Genomic DNA, 20,535 nt, shown 5'->3' on the forward strand with positions numbered 1-20,535 from the left:
GATGTATAACACAATAAATAAACGCAGATATTTAATGCGACAAAATTGAAGCTAACAGTGAAATATACATAGTGATACTTTTTTCTGAGCTCTATGGATGTAACTGCAGGCAGTGCTAGCCTTAAGACAGTTAGACCTATTTGGCCCAATAGGGCCCTACTTCTTCAGAAAGCTCCCCTACACTAGGCGAACACAGGGTCATTATGCCTTATGTGGCCCAGGAATTCGTCTGCAATTCACTACAGCAAAGTGCAATGCAGTTTCCTACTGGCAGTCTTGCTCCCTAGTAGGTATTAGTCTCATTAGGAAATCAAACATTTCCCATCATGCATTGCACTAGTGGCTAGTCTAGTATTAGTAACTACAGCTTCTTGCCTCTGTGTTAGGTGCTCACACTTCCATGGTAGTTGGTTTCTACTGATGATTGCTGAACACTGTTTTCAACCCAAAACTATTCAGATTAACTAGCTGGTTTTATACAACCAGCTACTTGATCTGAACAGCTGGTTTTATACAACCTCTTCAGTTACTATTTAGGAAGATAGTAAAACCAAGTTTAATTTGATGACTGATAGAGAGGCACTAATTTTTCTTTTGTTTCTTTTGCTGATATGGGATTTATGATTGGTTTCTGAGGAATAGAAATTACGAGAAAAAAGCTTTAGAATACTTGGTCTCAGACATTATGAAAACAGAGATAATGAAAGAGCAAGCATGCAGAGGTACAAGTCAAGATTATATGTAGCATAAATGGACACAATCATAAGTAGTTGTGATTCAGGAATTAATTCAGTGCAGTCAGTCAGAAGAGTACCTGTACATTCAATACGTCATATAGTATAATGGTTCTGTGGATACAGTAATATAAACAGAACAAAGCAGTTACAGTATGTACAATTACTGAGCATGAAATGTGAAGGAATGCAAGGCATTAAGTACTCTGCCTTTGTAAACAAACAAGCAAACAGATAAATCGCCATCCTACCCAGGTTCAGGATATCACAGCAATACTTACAGGAGTTTGGGAACATGTTTACTAGTAAGCCATGGTACGTCTACCTTGATGAAACTTCATGTAGACACAGGGCCTCAGTGGCCCTTTAATAAGGCCATTATAGTTGTTGTTCTTCTTTCGGCTTTTCCCGGTTAGGGGTTGCCACAGCAGAACTCCGGTCCGCTAATGATTGGCAGTAGATTTTTAAAGTGCCAAGATGCCAACTCGACGCCCAACATTCAACGAAGGCACGCCCATTCACGCATGTCTTTTGAACGCCACTCGACCACGGGGAGGACATGCAGTCTCCACACACAAGGCGCTCCAGCTGAGAATCAAACGGGAGAGCCTCTTGCTGTGAGGCGACAACGCTACCTCTACACCACCGCGGCTTCAATAATACCAGCCCTGACTGCAGGTATGTAACACGCACATAAATTGAAACTAACTCGATAAAATATAATGTCACACATTGAGATGGGCTAATATCTCTATTGAATACACGTTATTGATAAAACACTCCCCTTTTCTAGCTTTGCAATGACACACAACCTGAGATTAGGGGAAAATCTAAATGTACTGTCCAGATGTTCTTCATTCCACATTGCTGCAGTCCTAACTATTGGGTAGTCCGCTGTCCAGTCGGCCCGAATACCAAAGTATATGGCTGACGTCGGTCAGGGCGCATTAGACTGACGTCAGTACGTCAGGGTACTAATGCGCATGACCGACGTCATATCCTCAGTCTTTTTTGCCGCATGGTCCGATGCAGAAGCAATTTTGCGAGTGCAGGTTGGCATTCTGAAAGTTTCTGAAGCCAGAGTTTCAGACCGAATCAAAGTTGGCTAAGTACCCCGTTAGAATATTTTGGTTTTTCTTGCCTCAGTATTTAACCGGATGTCAGAAAAAGTGAATAACTGTATTTCTTGTGGGAAACAGATACCTCATAGGGATTACCATACTTTGTGTATACCTTGTTTAGGGCCTGAGCACGACGTTGTTGGATGCCGCTCTTGTGCTAGATTTAACAAACGCACTATTAAGAGAAGGTTAGACTGTGCCAGGTTAGTGTTTGGGAAGCGTTGTAATTATAAAATGCCGTCAGATGCTCCGACGCCGGCTTCGGCTAAAAAACGCAAGGACAAAACAGCAAAGCCTAGAGTGGAGGAACCGACAGTCCCAGACGTCGGTTCTTTAGAGGGCTCAGTGGAGCCGGAGGTTTTGCCAGGTGTTTCTTTGGAGTCTCAGGGAGAGACTTTACTGTTACAGGATGTATCCTCTCAGGAAGTAGGCCAGGCTGAGGGGGCTTCTCAGGTGGCTGTTCTTCCCTCTCTTCCTAAGGTGGTCAGAGCCTCCCCTTCTGTTTCCAAGACTTCTTTGAGGGGCAGGCCGAGTTTTGCTTCAGTGGGGGTTTCTCCTAGTACTTCAGGGTCTTTGCCTAAGAAACATATGCTTAAAATGGCAGAGGATTTGATTACTATGATAAGAGGTTCTATGCCCCCTCCTGATAAGAGGCCTAGGGTGGAATCTGAGTTTGAGAGTTTTGAACAATGCTCGGAGGCTTCTGAGTCTTCGGCTGAAGACTTGCAGGAGTACCCTCCTTATTCTGATTCTGATGTGGATGATTCTACTCCTTCAGCTTCCCCTCCTGAGGATTTTTCATTTTCAGAGACTCTGCATTCCATGAGGGAGCATTTTAAATGGGAAGGTCAAGATTTCTCTGATTCCAGGAAAAGGCTTAGGGAATTCTTGTTTTTACCACAGCACAGGCCTTTAGCTATACCTCCTGTTTTGAATGTGGTGGAAGATGTTTTTGCAGAGGCTTCCCTGAATCCAGATTCTTTGCCCCCTGCCCCAGTTAAACCGGATAGGTATTATAGGGTGCCTGAAGCTCATAAGTATCTTTTTAAGAGTCCTAGGGCAGACCCGGAAACTGTGTCTCAGGGGCCTAAAGGTGTGAAAGCCTCAGTTGTTAAAAATCCTGTCCCTCCTGATAAAGAGGCAAGGGCTTTGGATAGATGGGGTAAGAAAGTGTATACTTCTTCCACTTTAGCCATGAGGGCGTTGAATTGTCAGTTTCACATGTTAAAATATCAGAATTTTCTTCTTTCACAGTTGAAATCTAAGGTGGATGCTCTGGCGGAAGGTATTGAGTGTAAAGAGTTGCAGGATTTAGTTCATGTGTCTGAACAAGTGGGTAAACATTCCCTGCAATGTGGTTTTGATGCTGTGCAGGCCTCCTCCAGGGTGGCTGCCACTGGTTCTGTTCTTCGTAGGCACGCCTGGTTGAGAGATCAGAACTTAGCTGAGCATGTTAAGACAAGGATTTTGGATGCTCCTTTACAGTCTGATGTGTTGTTTGGTTCGCCTGTGGAAGCAGTTTTAAAGAAGATGGAGGACAAGGCTAAGTCTATGCAAACTGTTAAGGATTTTTGCAGGTGCAGCCTCCGAAGTTTAGTAGAAATTGGCCTGCTAAGGGATGGACTTATCCTGCTTATGATTCCCAGTCTAGGGGTAGGTCTAGACGTGGTAGGGGCAGAGCTCAAGGTGCTTTTAGGCCTAGGACAGGGAGTTCACCTGCTCAGACTTCTGGTGAGGGCAGGGGTCAGTCCTTTCGTAAGCAGACCCAATGACCTGCCTTTTCAGCTGCCAGTGCCTTCTCGCCTGGCGGCACCTCTAGGAGGAAGACTGTCTCTTTTCAAAGAAAATTGGGATTTAATTACCCAAGACAAATGGGTTCTGGATATCATTCACCACGGTTACAGGTTTTATTTCCATACCTTGCCTCCTTTCAAAGGCATGCCAGACATTCCTCCTCTACAAAGACAAGAGGCTCACAAGCAAATTTCTCAGTTACTCCAAATAGGGGCCATTCAGCCGGTTCCTGTGCCAGAAAGGGGCCTAGGATTTTATTCTCGCCTGTTCCTAGTACCAAAGAAGGGGAACACGTGGAGACCAATTTTGGATTTATCTATCCTCAACACTTATCTGGACATTCCCAAGTTCAAAATGTTGACGTTACAACAGCTTTTACCTCTGCTGGGCAAGGATCACTGGATGGTAACTTTAGATCTCAAGGAAGCTTACCTTCATGTGCCTATAAGACTAAGTTGCAGAAAGTATCTGCGTTTCGAGCTGGAAATTCTCATTATCAGTTCTCTGCATTGCCCTTTGGCTTATCTACTGCCCAGAGTATTCACAAAGGTTCTGGCTCCAGTGATAGCTTACTTCAGGCTAAAAGGAATTCAAATATATCCTTACTTGGACGATTGCCTGATTCTGGCTCAAGAAAAGGAAGACCTTCTACAGCATTTGGAATATGTCATAGCAGTGCTAAGATGCCTAGGGTATTCTGTGAACGAAATAAAGTCCAGTCTAGTACCCTCTCAAGACATGTGCTTTCTGGGTGTGAGACTGAATACAGCAGCCCAGATGGCCTTTTAACCCCGGACAAACAAAAGAATCTTTCCAGTTACTTCCATCAACTATCTCTTCAGTCCGGGCTGACTGCAAGGACAGTCCTTCAAGCCTTAGGGTTCATGGCATCTTGTATTCTGGTGCTTCCCAATGCCAAACTGCATATGAGGAAGCTACAATGGTATCTCAAAATCTATGGACACAGCACTGCCAGGATTTGGACACTGTCATTCAAATAATACCTTGCATTCAAAAGGAATTTTTGTGGTGGGCTCAGGAATGTCACCTAAACAAGGGACTCTCTGTGACCCGCCAGAGGCGAGTCAGATTCTAACGACAGATGCCTCAGACATTGCTTGGGGAGCTCATCTAAATGGAAAGTGGATACAAGACAAGTGGCCTGCCAGACTACAGCATCTACATATCAACATGAAGGAGATGTTAGCAGTCCAGTTTGCATTAATGGCTTTCAAGGAGTTACTTCTTCCAGGGCAGGTGTTGATTCTAACAGACAACACAACTGTCATGTGGTACATCAACAAACAAGGGGAACACATTCTTACCCATTGTGCAGGCAAGCAATGATTTTATGGGAGACTGCGCTAAGCTTGCAACTAACTCTTCAGGCAAGGTTTCTGCCGGGAGCACAGAACTCCTTAGCAGATGTGTTAAGCAGACAAATCATGGATCCCCACGAGTGGAAACTGGATCTTCATGTATTTCAAAAGTTGACAGTGTCCTGGGGAACTCCAGACATAGATCTGTTCGCTTCTCCACTAAACCACCAGCTGCCAAAGTTTTGCACAAAGAGGTTTCATCACACAGCTTGGAAAGCGGATGCTCTTTCTTTCAGTTGGAAAAATCTTCATGTGTATGCTTTCCACCTCTGCCTCTTCTTCCAAAGGTGCTTCTAAAGGTCAGACAAGACAAGCCAAGGATGATTTTAATAGCTCCAGATTGGCCTCGCAGCACTGGTACCCATTACTGAGGAATCTGGTAAAGAAGCCTCCATGGCCTTTACCCTTGATTCCACATCTGTTGTCTCAGAAGGACGGTCGTCTGCTCAATGTCAAGCTTCACTCTCTTCATCTAACAGCCTGGCATATTCTGTTTTGAAAGACAGCAGGTCTCAACTTCCTCAACAAGTTTTAAATGTGATTATGGAAGCCAGAAGACCTAGTACAAGGAAAGTGTACGCAGAAAAATGGAAGAGATTTTTATTTTGGACTGCAGCAAAGAATTTGGAGATTTCAGAGCCTAATTTGAGTGTGGCTCTTCAATATCTTACTGAGTTATTGGACAAAGGTTTGTCTTTCTCTTCCATTAAGATTCATGCTGCAGCAATTTCAGCTCACTATGATTGTGACCCACCATTGTTTTCACATCCTTTGTTCAAGCAATTTCTTAGAGGGCAAAGAATATAAGACCCCAAGAGAGCTCCTACTCCTGCTTGGGATCTCAATTTTGTGTTGGAGAAACTTACTCTACAACCTTTTGAGCCTGCAGCTACTGCTGAACTGAAATACTTGTCATGGAAGACTGCTTTTTTGTTGGCCATTACTTCTGCAAGAAGGGTTTCTGAGTTACAGGCCCTTATGGCGGTTGAGCCTTTTTTGATTTTTCATAAGGATAGGGTATCATTACGTACTAATCCTTCCTTTATGCCTAAAGTGGTTTCTAGTGTGGCTTTAAACCAAACTATTCATTTGCCTACGTTTTATGCAGATCCCCAAAATAAAGGGGAAAAGATTTTGCACACTTTAGATGTACACAGGCAATTGCGTTATTATTTGAGCAGGACTAAGGATTTTAGGCAGTCTCAGCAGTTATTTGTTTCTTTTGCTTTGAGTTCTCAGGGCAAGCCTGTATCAAAACAAACTATTTCTAGGTGGCTTGGGTTTTGCATTGCATTTTGTTATTCCCATCATGGCAAGGAGATTCCAGCTGGGATTAGGCCTCATTCCACTAGGGCTACTGCCACTTCAACAGCTTTTCTAAGGGGGCTGGCAACTAAGGATATTTTGGAGGCAGCTACTTGGAGTTCAGTGCATACTTTCTCTAAGCATTACCACCTTCCTCTCTACTCTAAGTCTAGGGCTGGTTTTGCCACAGCTATTTTGCAAGGCATGTTATCAGCTCCTGCTTCCTTATGATTTGCCAGCCTCCCTTACCTCTGCTTTGGGATTCTACCCAATAGTTAGGACTGCAGCAATGTGGAATGAAGAACATAGTACAGTTTTGTACCTACCATAAATGTAGATGTTCGAGGATCCACATTGCTGCAGTCCAATTTACCCTCCCTCCTTCCCCTCTGTGTTTAGGGGTGGTTGTGTAGGTGAGGTTATACAAAATTAGCAGAATATATTTTGTATATATATATATATATATATATATATATATTTTGATGCAGATATGTTGGGAGTTTTTGGTTTTGGCCTTATCTTTTCAGGGTCTTCTGACATCTGGGGCAAGAAAAGACTGAGGATATGACGTCGGTCATGCGCATTAGTACCCTGACGTACTGACGTCAGTCTAATGCGCCCTGACCGACGTCAGCCATATACTTTGGTATTCGGGCCGACTGGACAGCGGACTACCCAATAGTTAGGACTGCAGCAATGTGGATCCTCGAACATCTACATTTATGGTAGGTACAAAACTGTACTATTTTCAGAGTGTCCAGATTTGTGCCTCATTTTTGATATGTTTTGAATAAAATGTGTGGTTTTCTTGCAAATCACTGAGGACTGAAGTCACTAAACAATGACATACATTTCAGTTTTGGAAATCATATCCTTCAGAAAATGCATTCTAACACAAATACTGTTATTCTAGCAACTTTCCAAGTTTATAGGAGCAATATTTTAAGTCTGTCCCTATTTTTGGGCCTTTGTCCCATCATTATTGTATGCTTGGCCAGTTTTCTTGTGCTAACAGTTTGACAGCTTTGGTCCAGGTGTGGAGGGCAGTGAGGCAAACTGACAAAGGTACTGCAATGAACATTAAAAACGACAAAGAAGCATTGTGATTTTCCTACAAAGACAGAAGGAGACGTTCAAAAAAACATGGGCAACTGTTGTCATTAAACAGCTGAGTGCAGTTGTCTGGTAACTGCTCTGTGGCTTTTTCATAGTTTGTATAACTGTGTGTGTATTTTACTTTAAAATTATTTTTCTTGGAATTTTAAAAGTTTTTGGTTAGGTCCAAGAAGCAAACATCTGGTTCTTTGACTCCAAAGGGATTAACTTTATCTGAATTGCAGGAAAAGCTAAGAAGTATATTTTACTTGAGGTAAGGAGAACATGGCAAGGTTTAATTTTGTGTCACAGCTACCAGGTAAGACTTTTTTGACAGACCACCTTCAGCACTGCACAGTATTATTTAATGCACAGAACACATAGGTGTACAAGCCTCAAGTTATTTGGAGGTAGCGTCTGTGAAACTTGAAGAGAAACTTTAAATATGAATACTACTGCACAGGTTTTGCAATGAGGACATGCCCATGATCTAGTGCAGAGGATATACAGGAAGTTACCAAGATCAGTGAGTAGCAGAACTGAGGCAGCACATCAAAAGGGTCCTAATAGCGGCCTTTTTATATAAACGGTGGTTGCAGGATGTCTGGCTACATTTACTGTAGATAAAAGATGTGGTACTAAATTAAACTCTGTTACTACTGCTTCAAGTTAAGGACTTTAGGTAGAACTTACTGGCACTTCAGAGATGCATCAGTGCTGCAAATGGCAGTACATTTATTAAGAGCAACACAAACAAATGAGGCTTACACTACAGGAAGTCACCAGGGGCATACAGTTAGTAACGGTGGGACAAGGGTTGCCAAATAATACTCAACAGATGCACAGTGCCCTTACAGTTTACAGATGTGAGTAAAGGTGTGCACAGAAGCCACGCAGTGCTAAATGTGTGGATCATAACATCATAATGTTAGGGTGAAAAAGCGAGTGGCATGCCCGTGGGGTATTAGTTGCTATGTAATATAATAATCTTGCAGTGTCCCACAAATTACAGCAGACAATGTGGTGTCTCCAAAGCAGGGAAGGAACCTATATATAGGCAAGAAGAAAATAATGTACGTAGAGTAGTCCATATTTCAGCAGAAACCTCTGATCAAGCAACAAGCCAGGAACAACAAAACACACAAAAAAATATGTTTGTGATTTCAAGTTAATCTAGACACAAGCTGTTAGATAATCTAGGGACCCAGATAGTTGTGGATCACATTCACACTGCAAGTTGTTAGTTTTCACGCGTACATGACTATAAATTATTGCATCACTATGTCAAATGGCAATACAGTTTGTAGATAACCTGCATAGGCTATAATGTGCAAAATGTAAAAAAAAAGACTATGGAAAGACAATAAGATAGTTACATAGATAAATACACTAGCTTGGTTAAACTGTAGATCCAAAGAGACTTTGGTGTAATGGTGCCACGTTAATATTTATTTATTTAACATTTGTTTGCCAGGATAGTCAGACTGGACAACAAGTGTCCGTTTTTACTGGAGTCCTGGAAAGAAAAACTCCATAAGTTTACAGAGAGAAGAAAAATTTACAAAACAGACATTACAGAGTAGTAGCATACAGATTGTAGACTTTACAGCCATTAGTATACAATAACAGGATATTCCTTTGGTTGAAAATACAGGTGTACAGAATATACAATGAGAGTAGATAACCTGGTAGAGCATTGCAAGATATTTCACAATTGAATAAGAGTATATAAATGTTTGTTTTCCATATATAAATTCAAGCAAATTACATTTAAGAGTATGCATACACATAAAATCAAACACACATATCTATATATATATATATATATATATGCACACACAAACATAAATGCTTTAAAATAGTAAGAAAGTTATAATCAGAAAATACACATGAAATGTGGTTTTCAGAACCATAAATCAGTGTCTCCCTATGAGTTTCATACTTCTAGCTACCCCACATTTTTAACATATGAATTTGTAATAACTACTCATGATACAGTTGTACATAGCATATTTGTAATAACTACTCATGATACAGTTATACATAGCATATTTGTAATATGAGCCCTTTAAAGCAGCACAGTTCCTATTCATTAGAAAGCACGTGAGGCAGGGTATCCACATGCTTTGAACACTTCCCTCATTTGCTTATGTGTAGCATATACCGCTCAAGTGTACCTCATTACGAGGAACGTACCTCATTTGGGGTCTTAAAATGTTCATGTTCCTTGAAGTTCCTCAAAGTTCCACATTGAAAGAGTCTGTCACTCATTCAGTGTTAGGAATTTTTTGAAGTGAAATCCATGGTAAGTAGAAGTTTGTTTGTGTCTTTCAGCTTTTCCTGGTTCGGGGTCGCCACAGCGGAACTCTGGTCCGCTAATGATTGGCAGTAGAGTTTTACGTGCTGGCTTGCCGGGCCTAACGCACAACCTTCAATGAAGGAATGCCCGTTCACGCATGTCGCCATGCAGAAGACGCTCTAACTGAGAATCGAACGGGCAACGTCTAATTGTGAGGCGACAACGTTACCGCATCATATTAATTCATTAAAGGATCTTTCTTATGAGTAAAACCAGCATATTTTAACCATCCTATGACCTTCCTAGTTGAAGTTGTTAATAAGCCATTAGTATGTGTTCCACATTTTGCCCATTTGTTCCACATTATGAAGGCGAGTGTTCCTCATTTTGGAGATGGAAGGTTGAGAGCTATAGCTGGTGCTTCAGGCTGTTATCCAAACTGGCAAGAATGAGGTGCATTTCTTTTATTTAGCTGCTTGTTTTCAAGGGTGACTTGAGAATACCCCATTGTTAAATAAAATGCCTAGCACTGCATAGTGTTTCAGTTATATCCTTTAGATGAGTAAAAGTCATCGGCAGTAAAAAGAGTATGGAAATGCTCTGCTCCCTCCCTTTAATGTAACAAACAAACCCAAGAATGCCAGCTACAACGTCACAAATCATTGGCTTTTTTTAAACTGAGATCATGTAGCATTGAAAGTGTCTCATTAAAATCCAATACATAAGAAGACACAGTCCTCATAACAGTTTTATTTTTGCCATTAAAAATCAAAAGAATTCTCTCCTTTCTAAAATATAAACCAAAGGATATAGGACGGCAACAGCAATAATTTGTTTCCATTGTAATTAAAGACATTTCTTTGTCTTCAGACGTAAATAGAACTGCATCTTTTGATTAGTCCTGCCCCTCCAACAAAAAATTATTTGAATACTCTGCTGTATTTTCAGTGATGAGCATGGGAAATATTATATACACATGTACATGCATGCATATGCAGATACACACACCCCCAGACGTGTTCAGTAGGCCATTCTAGTGCAAAGCTAAAGGTCTAAAATCAGTCAGCCTACAAGTCCTGCTTCACTCTGCCCTACTACCATACCTTAATCCCATCTCACCCTGGAGAGTTGTATGCAAGTTGAATCTCTGCAACACATCTTACACCATTTAACTAATTTAACTAGACTTGTTACTATGGAGGAGACTGTGAGGAGCATTTTGTGACAGAAAGCAATTATCCCCATTGTAGGCTGCAGTGTAGCAGGTGACGGGGACTACAATTTACAAATCTTTATTAATAAATTTAGTTCCAAATAAATGAATACAGAGTCCCAAAATAGAAAGAAAACTCCTGCCTTTGCTGTTTTCATTTTAATGTGCTAAAAAAAAAAAAAAAGTTTGGACTGTGTGTTTCAAAACTGACTTCATATCCTAAAAGAAACAATTTTCACATACATCAGCCTTTCACCTGAATCCTCTGAATGACAGAAACCACTCAGGAAATTGAATAATGCAATATTGCTACAGAGTGATCTTTACACAGAGGGGAAGGCAGAATTCTGACCTTCGTAACTCATACTGGTAAGGCCCTCTAAACTTCAACTCTGTGTGTGGGGAGAACATAATGTTGGATAATTTATTTTATATTATTTTACAGGATGATTTATTTTACATTATTTTGCAGTAGCACCAGCACATGAACTCATATGGACTGCAGAGTAGTTCTGCAGCAACCTTCAAAGCAATCTGCTGTTACTATTTATTGGCAGTGTGTGTCAGAAAAGCATGGTACACAATATGTTCCGCTACTGCAGTGAGTGGTGCTCATTCACAAAGGTCGCTAGTGAAGAAACGCACTGGAGACTAGCAGCATGATGCTAGCAGTAACGATTCATGATGAGCTAATCTGCTACTTCTGGTGTCTGTGCACGCCATGACAAACTTAAATTAATAGAGGTATGAACGCTGTCCCGCAAATCTATCACATCTGTGCACCACTGCTCATACACCATCAGGAAATAATAATCCTGTATTTTAAACTTCAACATTAGTAAAAGTATAGGTGTCTTTAAAAGGTTCATAAATGTGTACTAGGCTAACGGCCCCGGAGCCTTTACAAGCCTAGCCCATAGGATTACCCCGGCATCGTGCCACCTGACCTTAGTTCCCATTTTCTATTTCCAATCCATTCATCAAGATTTCTATTGAAGATGGCCAATGAGGTGCTCTATTTGACATGTATGGGAAGTCTATTCCATAGCATGGGTAGTCTCTGGGTTATGAACCTGTCCCTCCAGCTTGTTCTTTTGATTGTAGTAATGAGGTTGAGGTCTCTGGAGTGTGTGGTGCAGAGGGATTGGGATTTCTTTAGATGTAGCATTTCTAACAGAGCTGGGTCAGACATGGCTTTGTAAGTCAAGCAGAGATCGCCTCTAAGTAGGCGATATGTGACAGAGAATAGGAGTTTTTTTTGAGTCTGTCCATATAGGGCAAGTGTTTAAGGCCTAGGATCCTCTTTATGAGGTAATTTTGCAGCCTCTCCAATTGTTGCAGGTGTCTAGTGAGGTACATGCCAAATGGGGCACTGTACGCTGACGGGCCTAATGAGTGAAGAGTAGAGGGAGACAATGACCTCTTTCTTCCTGGATGCAAAACCCTTGGTAATGAGATATGCCACACAGAAGGACGTTCTGACCACAGTAGCAATGTGATGGTCAAAAGAGAGGCTGCTGTCAACCTGTGTTCCCAGATCTCTTATAATGCTTTGTGTTCAGTGGACTACCGTTGATGTGGTAATTGGGAACCAGGTTTATCCCAAAGGGGATGACGACACATTTTTTGGCATTGAGCTTAAGGCCATGGTATTGACACCAGTCGTTGGTCTCAGTGAGGCCTTTCTGTAGGATGTCAACATTACTTGGGTAGTTAATAATAGCTTCCAAGTCAGCCAGAGTCCCTTCGTGTTGGCCTGGATTTCAGAGAAGTAGATACTAAACAGGAGAGGACCCAGGACCGAACCCTGTGGGGCTCCACTCATGACTGGTCGGCAGTCTGACTTTGAGTCAGCTACTTTCACACTGTGGGTTCTATCTGTGAGCCAGTTTGCAACCCACCTAGTGATATAGGGGTTGATGCCTAGCTTAGTGAGTTTTTCTATGATTCCTGAATGGGGAATGGTATCAAAGGCCTTGGCCAGATCAAGGTAGGCTGTATGAACCACCTTGCCTTCAACCACAGCTCTGGTGACTGACTCAAAGAAGTCAACCAGGTTGAGCAGGCATATGGTCTACCTTTCACAAAACCAAGCTGTGTAGGATCCAGAGTTTGGAGATTCCCTATATCCTTGTTTATTAGGTCCATGATGATGCATTCCATAGCTTTGCATATCAGACTTGTCAAGCTAAATGGGGTGATAGTTCCCAGGGTCTGTAGTCGCTCCTCCTTTGTGGAGAGGGATGACTGTAGCAGTGCACCATTCGGTAGGGACAAAGCCTGAGGTGAGGCTGTGATTGAACAGGGCACACAGGTGAGGTGCCATTTCACTCTGTAGTTCATGTAGAACACAGCCAGGGATATTGTCAGGTCCCATAGAAGCTGTATTCTTGGCCTTAGACAGTGCTGTTTTAACCTGCAATCTAGCCTAGCAATCTACTGGTATTGTGATTGGTCCTTTGGCAGGGGAGAGAGGGATAAAGCTGGCACTAAATCTGTCAGCCAGTATATTGGCAATATCTATTGGCTCGGTATAGGAGGTACCATTGTGTAGTAGCTCAGAGCAAATCTGGGTGCATCCGTGGAGATTCTTTACATAACTATAGAAGGCCTTGTGGTTGTCTTTACTATCTGCTGCAATTCTGTTTTCATAGCTAGCTGTAGAGGATTTGATGAGGGATCTCACCTTTTTGTTGAGGCTCATAAGGGAGGTTTGCCAGTCTTGGGACTTCACCTTATTCCGCATCAGTTTCCTCCTTATGTTGTAGCATTTGTTTATGGCAGGAGACCACCAGATTGGCTTCCTTTTTTTGGAGGAGAGCGTCTTGGTTCTATTGGGTATGGCAAGATCCATGCATTTGTGTACATGTTCATACAGTGCATTGGTGTATGATTCGGCAGTCATGCAACTATTCTCCATTTGCATTGGTGCCGTTAAGTTAGCCGCCTCTGTTTTTAGGAGCCCACAGTTAGCTTTGGAGAAGTTTTTCATGGTGGTTACCTTTGCGGGGGGAGGGGAGGGGGAATGTGAATTTCCAAGTCAATTAGTTTGTGGTTTGATCTAACCAGGGAGGAGTTGACTATTGGTTTAGAGCAACGGGCACCCATGTTAGTAAGGACCAGGTCAAGGATGTTGCTACCTCTAGTGGGGGTAAGAACAAGCTGGTCCAAGGCATTGGAATTAATGAATTCCAGGAAACGTTGGGCAAGTGTATTGGTACATGAGTAGTTTTCCCAGTTAATGGAGGGGTAGTTGAAGTCGCCCAGTATGAGAGTGTTAGGTTGGACCCTAATATTCTCCAGGGTGCTTAGGAACATGGAGTGCGAGTCTTGGGACATGGCTGGGGACCTATAGCAGGCTACGACCTGAATTGCTGTCTTACCCAATGTTAGCTGCACCTGAAGTATCTCTGATGCATTATGTTGGGCTTACCAGTCTGGAGGTGTGCATATCCTTTATGAATATAGAAACACCACCTCCTTTGGAGCTTCAGTCCAAGTTCTAGGGCCAAAAGGTGTGGAATGAGTTATAGCCTGGTAGTGCAGGGGTGTTTTCTGCTGCTTTGCACCAGGTGTCTGTTATAGCACAAATGTTGATGTTCTCCATTTTGAGATTTAGACTTCTAGTGTTGAGCAGCAAAACCCTCAGATTGCATTTGTTTGTAGCTGTTATGGTGGTAATTTGGTCTTTGGAACACCACCTAAAAAAGGCACTATAGGGGTGGCAACAGCCTTGGCCAGTATCTGGAAGCCCAGGGTGACAGATGCAGGCCATTTCTGGCAAAGCATTGAGGTCCATAAATCATGTCATCCCAGGCAGACAGATACCGGACCCCCATAGAATGACACCAGAAACTTATCCAATTGTTGAAATCAATCATTTCTGCTTGTACTGTGCTATCATTCTGGATGATTGTAGGAGGCTGCTCAGGGCTAGGGTCATACCCGCCTGGGCTACATAATCTGAGAGCGCCTCCACATCTCTTTTCATGTAGTCCAGGGAGGTATGTCTCGGGTCATTCACACCCACATGTACAATGACAGAGTCATATTTGTACTTGTTGTTGAGGGACCTGAGTGTGTGCATTATGTTGTGGATCCTGGCACCTGATAGGCAGCTGACTGTTACTTTCTCCTTATTCAACCTTGTGAGTGGGACATCAGTGTGCCTCTCTATTGAGTCACCTATGACTAGTGTGTTGGGCATGCTGTTTTGCCTTAGGGGCTTTGGTTGAGTGACACACTGTTTAGGAGAGTTATGTGTCCCGTGATAGTGTTGCGTTGTGGTGATCGAATGTGTTTCTGCCTTGGAGGTCTCTGATGTTTGGGTAGATTTTTATTGAGATGTTATGTGAAGGCAGTGCTGGTGTGTGTTCTGGAGGGCTGTGTTTCCCATGTGGTCTGGTGCAAGTGTTGACCACCTCCTCTTGACCAGCTATTCCGGTCTTGGCTGGAGAGTGTGTGGCTTCCAGTTTGGATATAAAATGCATCTCTCGCAAGTCTGAGTGTTGGGAGGTAAGAGGAGAGTGTTGTCAGTGCACATGAGGCAGTTGCTACATTGCCTCAGGATGTCCAAGTTCCCCATGTTAATAGGAGAATGCACAGGGAACTGACCTTTAGACATGAATGGAGGAGTGGGCATTAATAATAAGTACTGGAGCAGTTTCCTTGTAGAATGTTTTAGTATTGGTAGCACTTTTGTGTGCTACAATAATTGCTACAAGAAGTCTGGTAAAGTGCTAGACTAATAAGCTAGTAAAAGTTCAGGAGAGGAGAGAGCTAATAGAGCTAAGGTAAAAATTGAACAGCAGACTTTTTGGCACCATTCAGAAGCTTACAAACAGTCCTAGATGCAGCAAATCTGTGTCTGGAATAGACTAGTTACAGGAAAGGCGGGAAACAAGTGTAAACGTGGGCTTTTAAACTAGAAGCAAAGTACTCGTGTCTCCTTTCAGAACACCAGAATGGCTTTATAATGCCCAACCCACTGTGTCCTGCTTGTTATGCGTATCTGTACTACATAGCAGCATTCAAAATTCTAGCTTTGAGGCAACATTTTACTCAGCCATAATATCCCTGCGTAAGTGTACATTCTTTAATTCATTAGTAAGCCTTGAAATGGGATGTCTGCATTAATGACTTGTTTCCATGAGCTACATTCTGTACCACATACATTTTTACTAGCCCATTGCAGCCTTCTTAAAACTGAACTTGCTCTGTATACTTCAAAGACTAGGTCCAAACCACAAATTCCTCATGTGACTGGATGGCTCGTCCTTCACAGGTGGATACTTTTGAAAGGATCCTTTAAGAACTAGTAAATCTTTTTCGAGATTATGCAGATCTATCCCATATCAGCATTTGGTCATTCTGTAACTAAAGATCTAGAAAAATTCAATCACAACAGCACAGATTGTCAAGGCTTTAAGCTGCAAGTCAGCTATATCCAAAGAGAAGGGCTTGAATCCTTTAGTCTTATTACCACAGTGCATGCCTCAGCAAGTTGCTTAATTGGTATAAAGCCATCATATAGCACCTGAAAAGTCACCAGTGTTTGGAGGTCTTACTGGATATAATTTGTAGGAATTAATAAATTACAAAAATAAGAATTTTACTGGTAAGAAGACACCTTAACTTTTCAATAAATTTCTTAAACAAGCCTGAGGAAAAACAAGTAAATACTCGCTGTGTTTAATCACCACTAAGCAGAAAAATGAATCATAAATGTACTTTAAGCATCCCCATGGTACAGAGGGATAAAGCCCTTACTGTGCCCAAAATAATGCATACCTGATTAGTGGCACAGGTGCTGGAGGGGCCACATGGAATAGATGGCAGTGAGTGATCAATGACTGCTCGCCCACCCTGGACTGAGAGAGGCATTCCCAAGGCTCACTACAAAAAGCAGAATTCCAGCCAGGTGGGCTGCATGCTGCTTAAGCAGTTAGCCACTTAGTTGTGAGATTGTACATGTTCAGAAATCATACGTACTTCCCGAGGGCAGCATTTGGCAAGCTTGCAAGACTGCTGTGAGGGAGCAGGAGTTAAGGCGCACTCCCCATTAGCAGTACAATACTGCTCCAGCATCCTCAGTCTCCTCAATGGTCACAGATATCTGACAGCTACAGACCAGGGAAAAATTAGGCAAGTCAGGTAGGCGCAGGGAATGGGGGAGAGTTGCCAGTAACAGCTGATGTCAGCTGTGTGCGATGTATTTTGTTACAGCCCCACTAATAAGTAGTAAGCACAAAGTAATTGCAATGACCTGCTATTAGCCTACCTCAACCATTTCTCTCATACACTATATTTGAAACTACTGCAGTCACACAGTCTGTAGGAGCCACACTAGAAAGTGAAGGCAGTGCACTTAATAATGCACCATAAACACATGTCCATGTTCTTGTAGGAGCCACACTAGAAAGTGCAGGTAGTGCATTTAATAATGCAGTGTAAATGCATGGCCATGTTCTTGTAAGAGCCACACTAGAAAGTGCAGCTAGTGCATTTAATAATGCACTGTAAATGCATGGCCATGTTCTTGTAGGAGTTGCACTAGAAAGTGTAGGTAGTGCATTTAATAATGCACTGTAAATGCATAGCCATGTGTTTGTAGGAGTCACACTAGAAATTGCAGGTATTGCATTTAATAACGCACTGTAAATGCATGGTCATGTTCTTGTAGGAGCCACACTAGAAAGTGCACGTAGTGCATTTAATAATGCTCTGTAAATGCATGGCCATGTTCTTGTAATAGCCACACTAGAAAAGTGCAGGTGGTGCATTTAATAATGCTCTGTAAATGCATGGCCATGTTCTTGTAATAGCCACACTAGAAAAGTGCACGTAGTGCATTTAATAATGCACTGTAAATGGAAAGTGCACGTAGTGCATTTAATAATGCTCTGTAAATGCATGGCCATGTTCTTGAATATGTTTGTGCATAGCATAGTCTGGTAGTTGACAAATGGATTACAACTGTGAGCTGTTAATGAGATGCTTCTTGTAGTACAAGGTTTGACTCTCATCCTTCATTTGCCTACTGTGTGGCATTGAATAAGTCACTTAGACAGTGTTTGGGGCAATTGGAAATTTGTGTTAGGCTCATTAGTGGCTTTTCTGGACTGCATACATACTACCTACCTATGAACCTGTATCCTGAAGCCATCAGTACAAAAAGTGAAAAAAGCAACACAAAGGCTACGCTGACTTTATTTAAAAATGAAGGCATTTCTATTTCAAATAATGCCACAGTATAATAGTAATACAGTAGTATGGCTGTAGGTAATGCATTTACCCATATGGGTAAAATATTAATAACACTCTGACATGGTGTAACCTGTCACAATAATAAACATCTTAAATTAAAGCTGCGCAACATGAAAATGCTACAGACGTGATTATCATTTTTTTTAGCTCATATCATATATGGGTTTGACTAGTTATAATAAACATATGTACAGTGAATCAATATATATGTTGATCACATTAAAACATTTGTCTCTTAATGAACATGCATGAATGTATGTTATGTGGCTTACACTAAAACATTTGTCTGTTAGTTATGAACACTTCATACCTATAGTAGTTTCACAGAACTTATCATCCGCTACCTCATTTGCTATATTGGCACCCATCAGCACACTCATGTCAATGTTCAGTTTTTCTTGGATGATGTCGGAGATCAGTTTCAAACCCTCAGGGCCTTCATCCACTCCCTGCAAAATGCAAGGAATCAGATTTAAATGAAAATATAATTGACAGGCATCCCTTAAACAAGATGCTTCCATTTTTGTTAAAATCTGGTAATATGGTTGCTATTCTTACAACAAATCAAGTACACTGAAGCATACCTCTCAACTTCTTGCTTAAGAATTCTGGGCAAAACCAAAAATAATTGGGGGGCTGTCAAAAGCCCACAATCTGAAACAAATTTTGAATACTGCTCTAAGTCACCTAAAAATTTAAGAACAGGTTTTGTATCAACTTGCATTTTATGAAAAGAAGTATGACAAACTAATGTTTGGTTTTATTAACTGTAATTGTCAATATTTTACGAGAAAAGCAAACATTTTATGAGGGATGAGGCAAAATTAGGAACAGTTAAGAGGTATACTGAAAAGGCAGGCACACTGTCCTTTCCTTTAGTCATTTTCCTTCTGGATACAACTTTTCACCAAAGAACCTTCTAGTGTTTCACATTTTTACTCTCAGTTTTGAACTCGCACCTAATAATGCCCAACTGTAACTTGGCATCTAATCCCACACTGCCACATCCTGGCTGCCAGTGAGTTGCAACCCAGTGCCCCTGCCCATCTCTTGGCTGTGCTAATATCTTCCTTCCTTAGGATCAGTCTGTTTCCCCCCTAAACTACAGTTGCACTGTTCTAATGGGAAGTATCTGTGATATTGTGGAAATGTATGGTGTCCAGCAGATGTGGACAAGTTGGTGTTGTACCATTTTTTTTTTTTTTACCCTACTCTTTACACTGTCCACCACCTCAGGATGCACTAACATCATTGTGCATGATGCACGTGCCACCTTTAATGTGTTTAGATTGAAATGAAAATGTCTGAACTGTCCCCCCCTTTGAATACAGTAGCCTACAGTGACCCCCCCCCCCAGGCTTCCCCTGAGATGTGTCCGAACTGCAGGATATAAATTATAAACACTATTATCTTTACAATTATGAGCAAAACATTCGTAACCCATTGTGAGTTTTGTCTCTGTACCAGCAGTGATGAAGCATACGTTACTCATTAAAACTTCTTTGCATTACTAGTAATGACCTGAACATGAGTGACTAACCTTGTCTAGCAGTACCTCATTTACCCTTCCTAGACACACTTTGCACGATCCCATTGCCTGCTAAGCAGACCATGGTAATGACATGCATGAACAAGGAAACTCTTGAACAAAAAGCACTAGTAAACAATACTTACGAGAGAAACATGCAGAAATGTTAAACTGTGTCATTAAATAAAGTGGTGCAGCTTCAGCAATATAACACAAGTATGAAACTAGGTTTCTTACACCAGCTTAGGACTCTGAATTATTTTGTAATGAATATAAATACAATGAAAGGCAGTACTGTACATGAATGCATACCCTACTGTCTGCATTCTTTTGTTGAATAGACATTAGTCTCTGTTGCTCCCCAAAATCGTACAGAGTTTAAGTGGGATATGCTTCTTGTAAATGGAAGAAAAATGCACCTAGCATTCATTGCATAAGAAAATATGAAATAGTGAATGTAATATGATGTTTTTGTATATATATATATATATATATATATATATATATATATATATATATATATATAGCTTGTTGGAAAAGGACAGATTGGAGGATCATTCTTGTCGACACACAGTCGATGCAACTATTTCTGTATCTCCTCGACATCATTAATGTCTCCCGTATGTAATCAGCCATTTTATCAAGTTGTTTGACTGGGTCCAGCAAAACCCTAACGTTGCTTTTGACCACTCAGCAGTACTACAAAAATGAAGCTGCTGGTGACTTGGATTGCTCAGTTTTCTTGTGCCCTCTGGGTAGTAAAATTCAGAAGTAAATGTAGTATTTCACACAGTTCTGAAT

At 41.5% G+C, this 20,535-nt stretch overlaps 1 protein-coding gene across 1 annotated transcript in view; it reads right to left on the minus strand.

The window, feature by feature from the left end:
* GPD1 (glycerol-3-phosphate dehydrogenase 1) overlaps nucleotides 1-20,535 on the minus strand; it is a 461,017-nt gene that overhangs the window by 233,607 nt on the left and 206,875 nt on the right. The window contains exon 4 of the mRNA XM_044083817.1: nucleotides 18,517-18,655. Coding sequence (XP_043939752.1) covers nucleotides 18,517-18,655 — 139 coding nt within the window. The remainder of the gene's footprint in view (nucleotides 1-18,516; nucleotides 18,656-20,535) is intronic.

This window comes from Protopterus annectens, chromosome 9.part0 (genome assembly GCF_019279795.1).
Source record: "Protopterus annectens isolate FY-2018-M chromosome 9.part0, PAN1.0, whole genome shotgun sequence".
Classification (NCBI taxonomy): Eukaryota; Metazoa; Chordata; order Ceratodontiformes; family Protopteridae; genus Protopterus; species Protopterus annectens.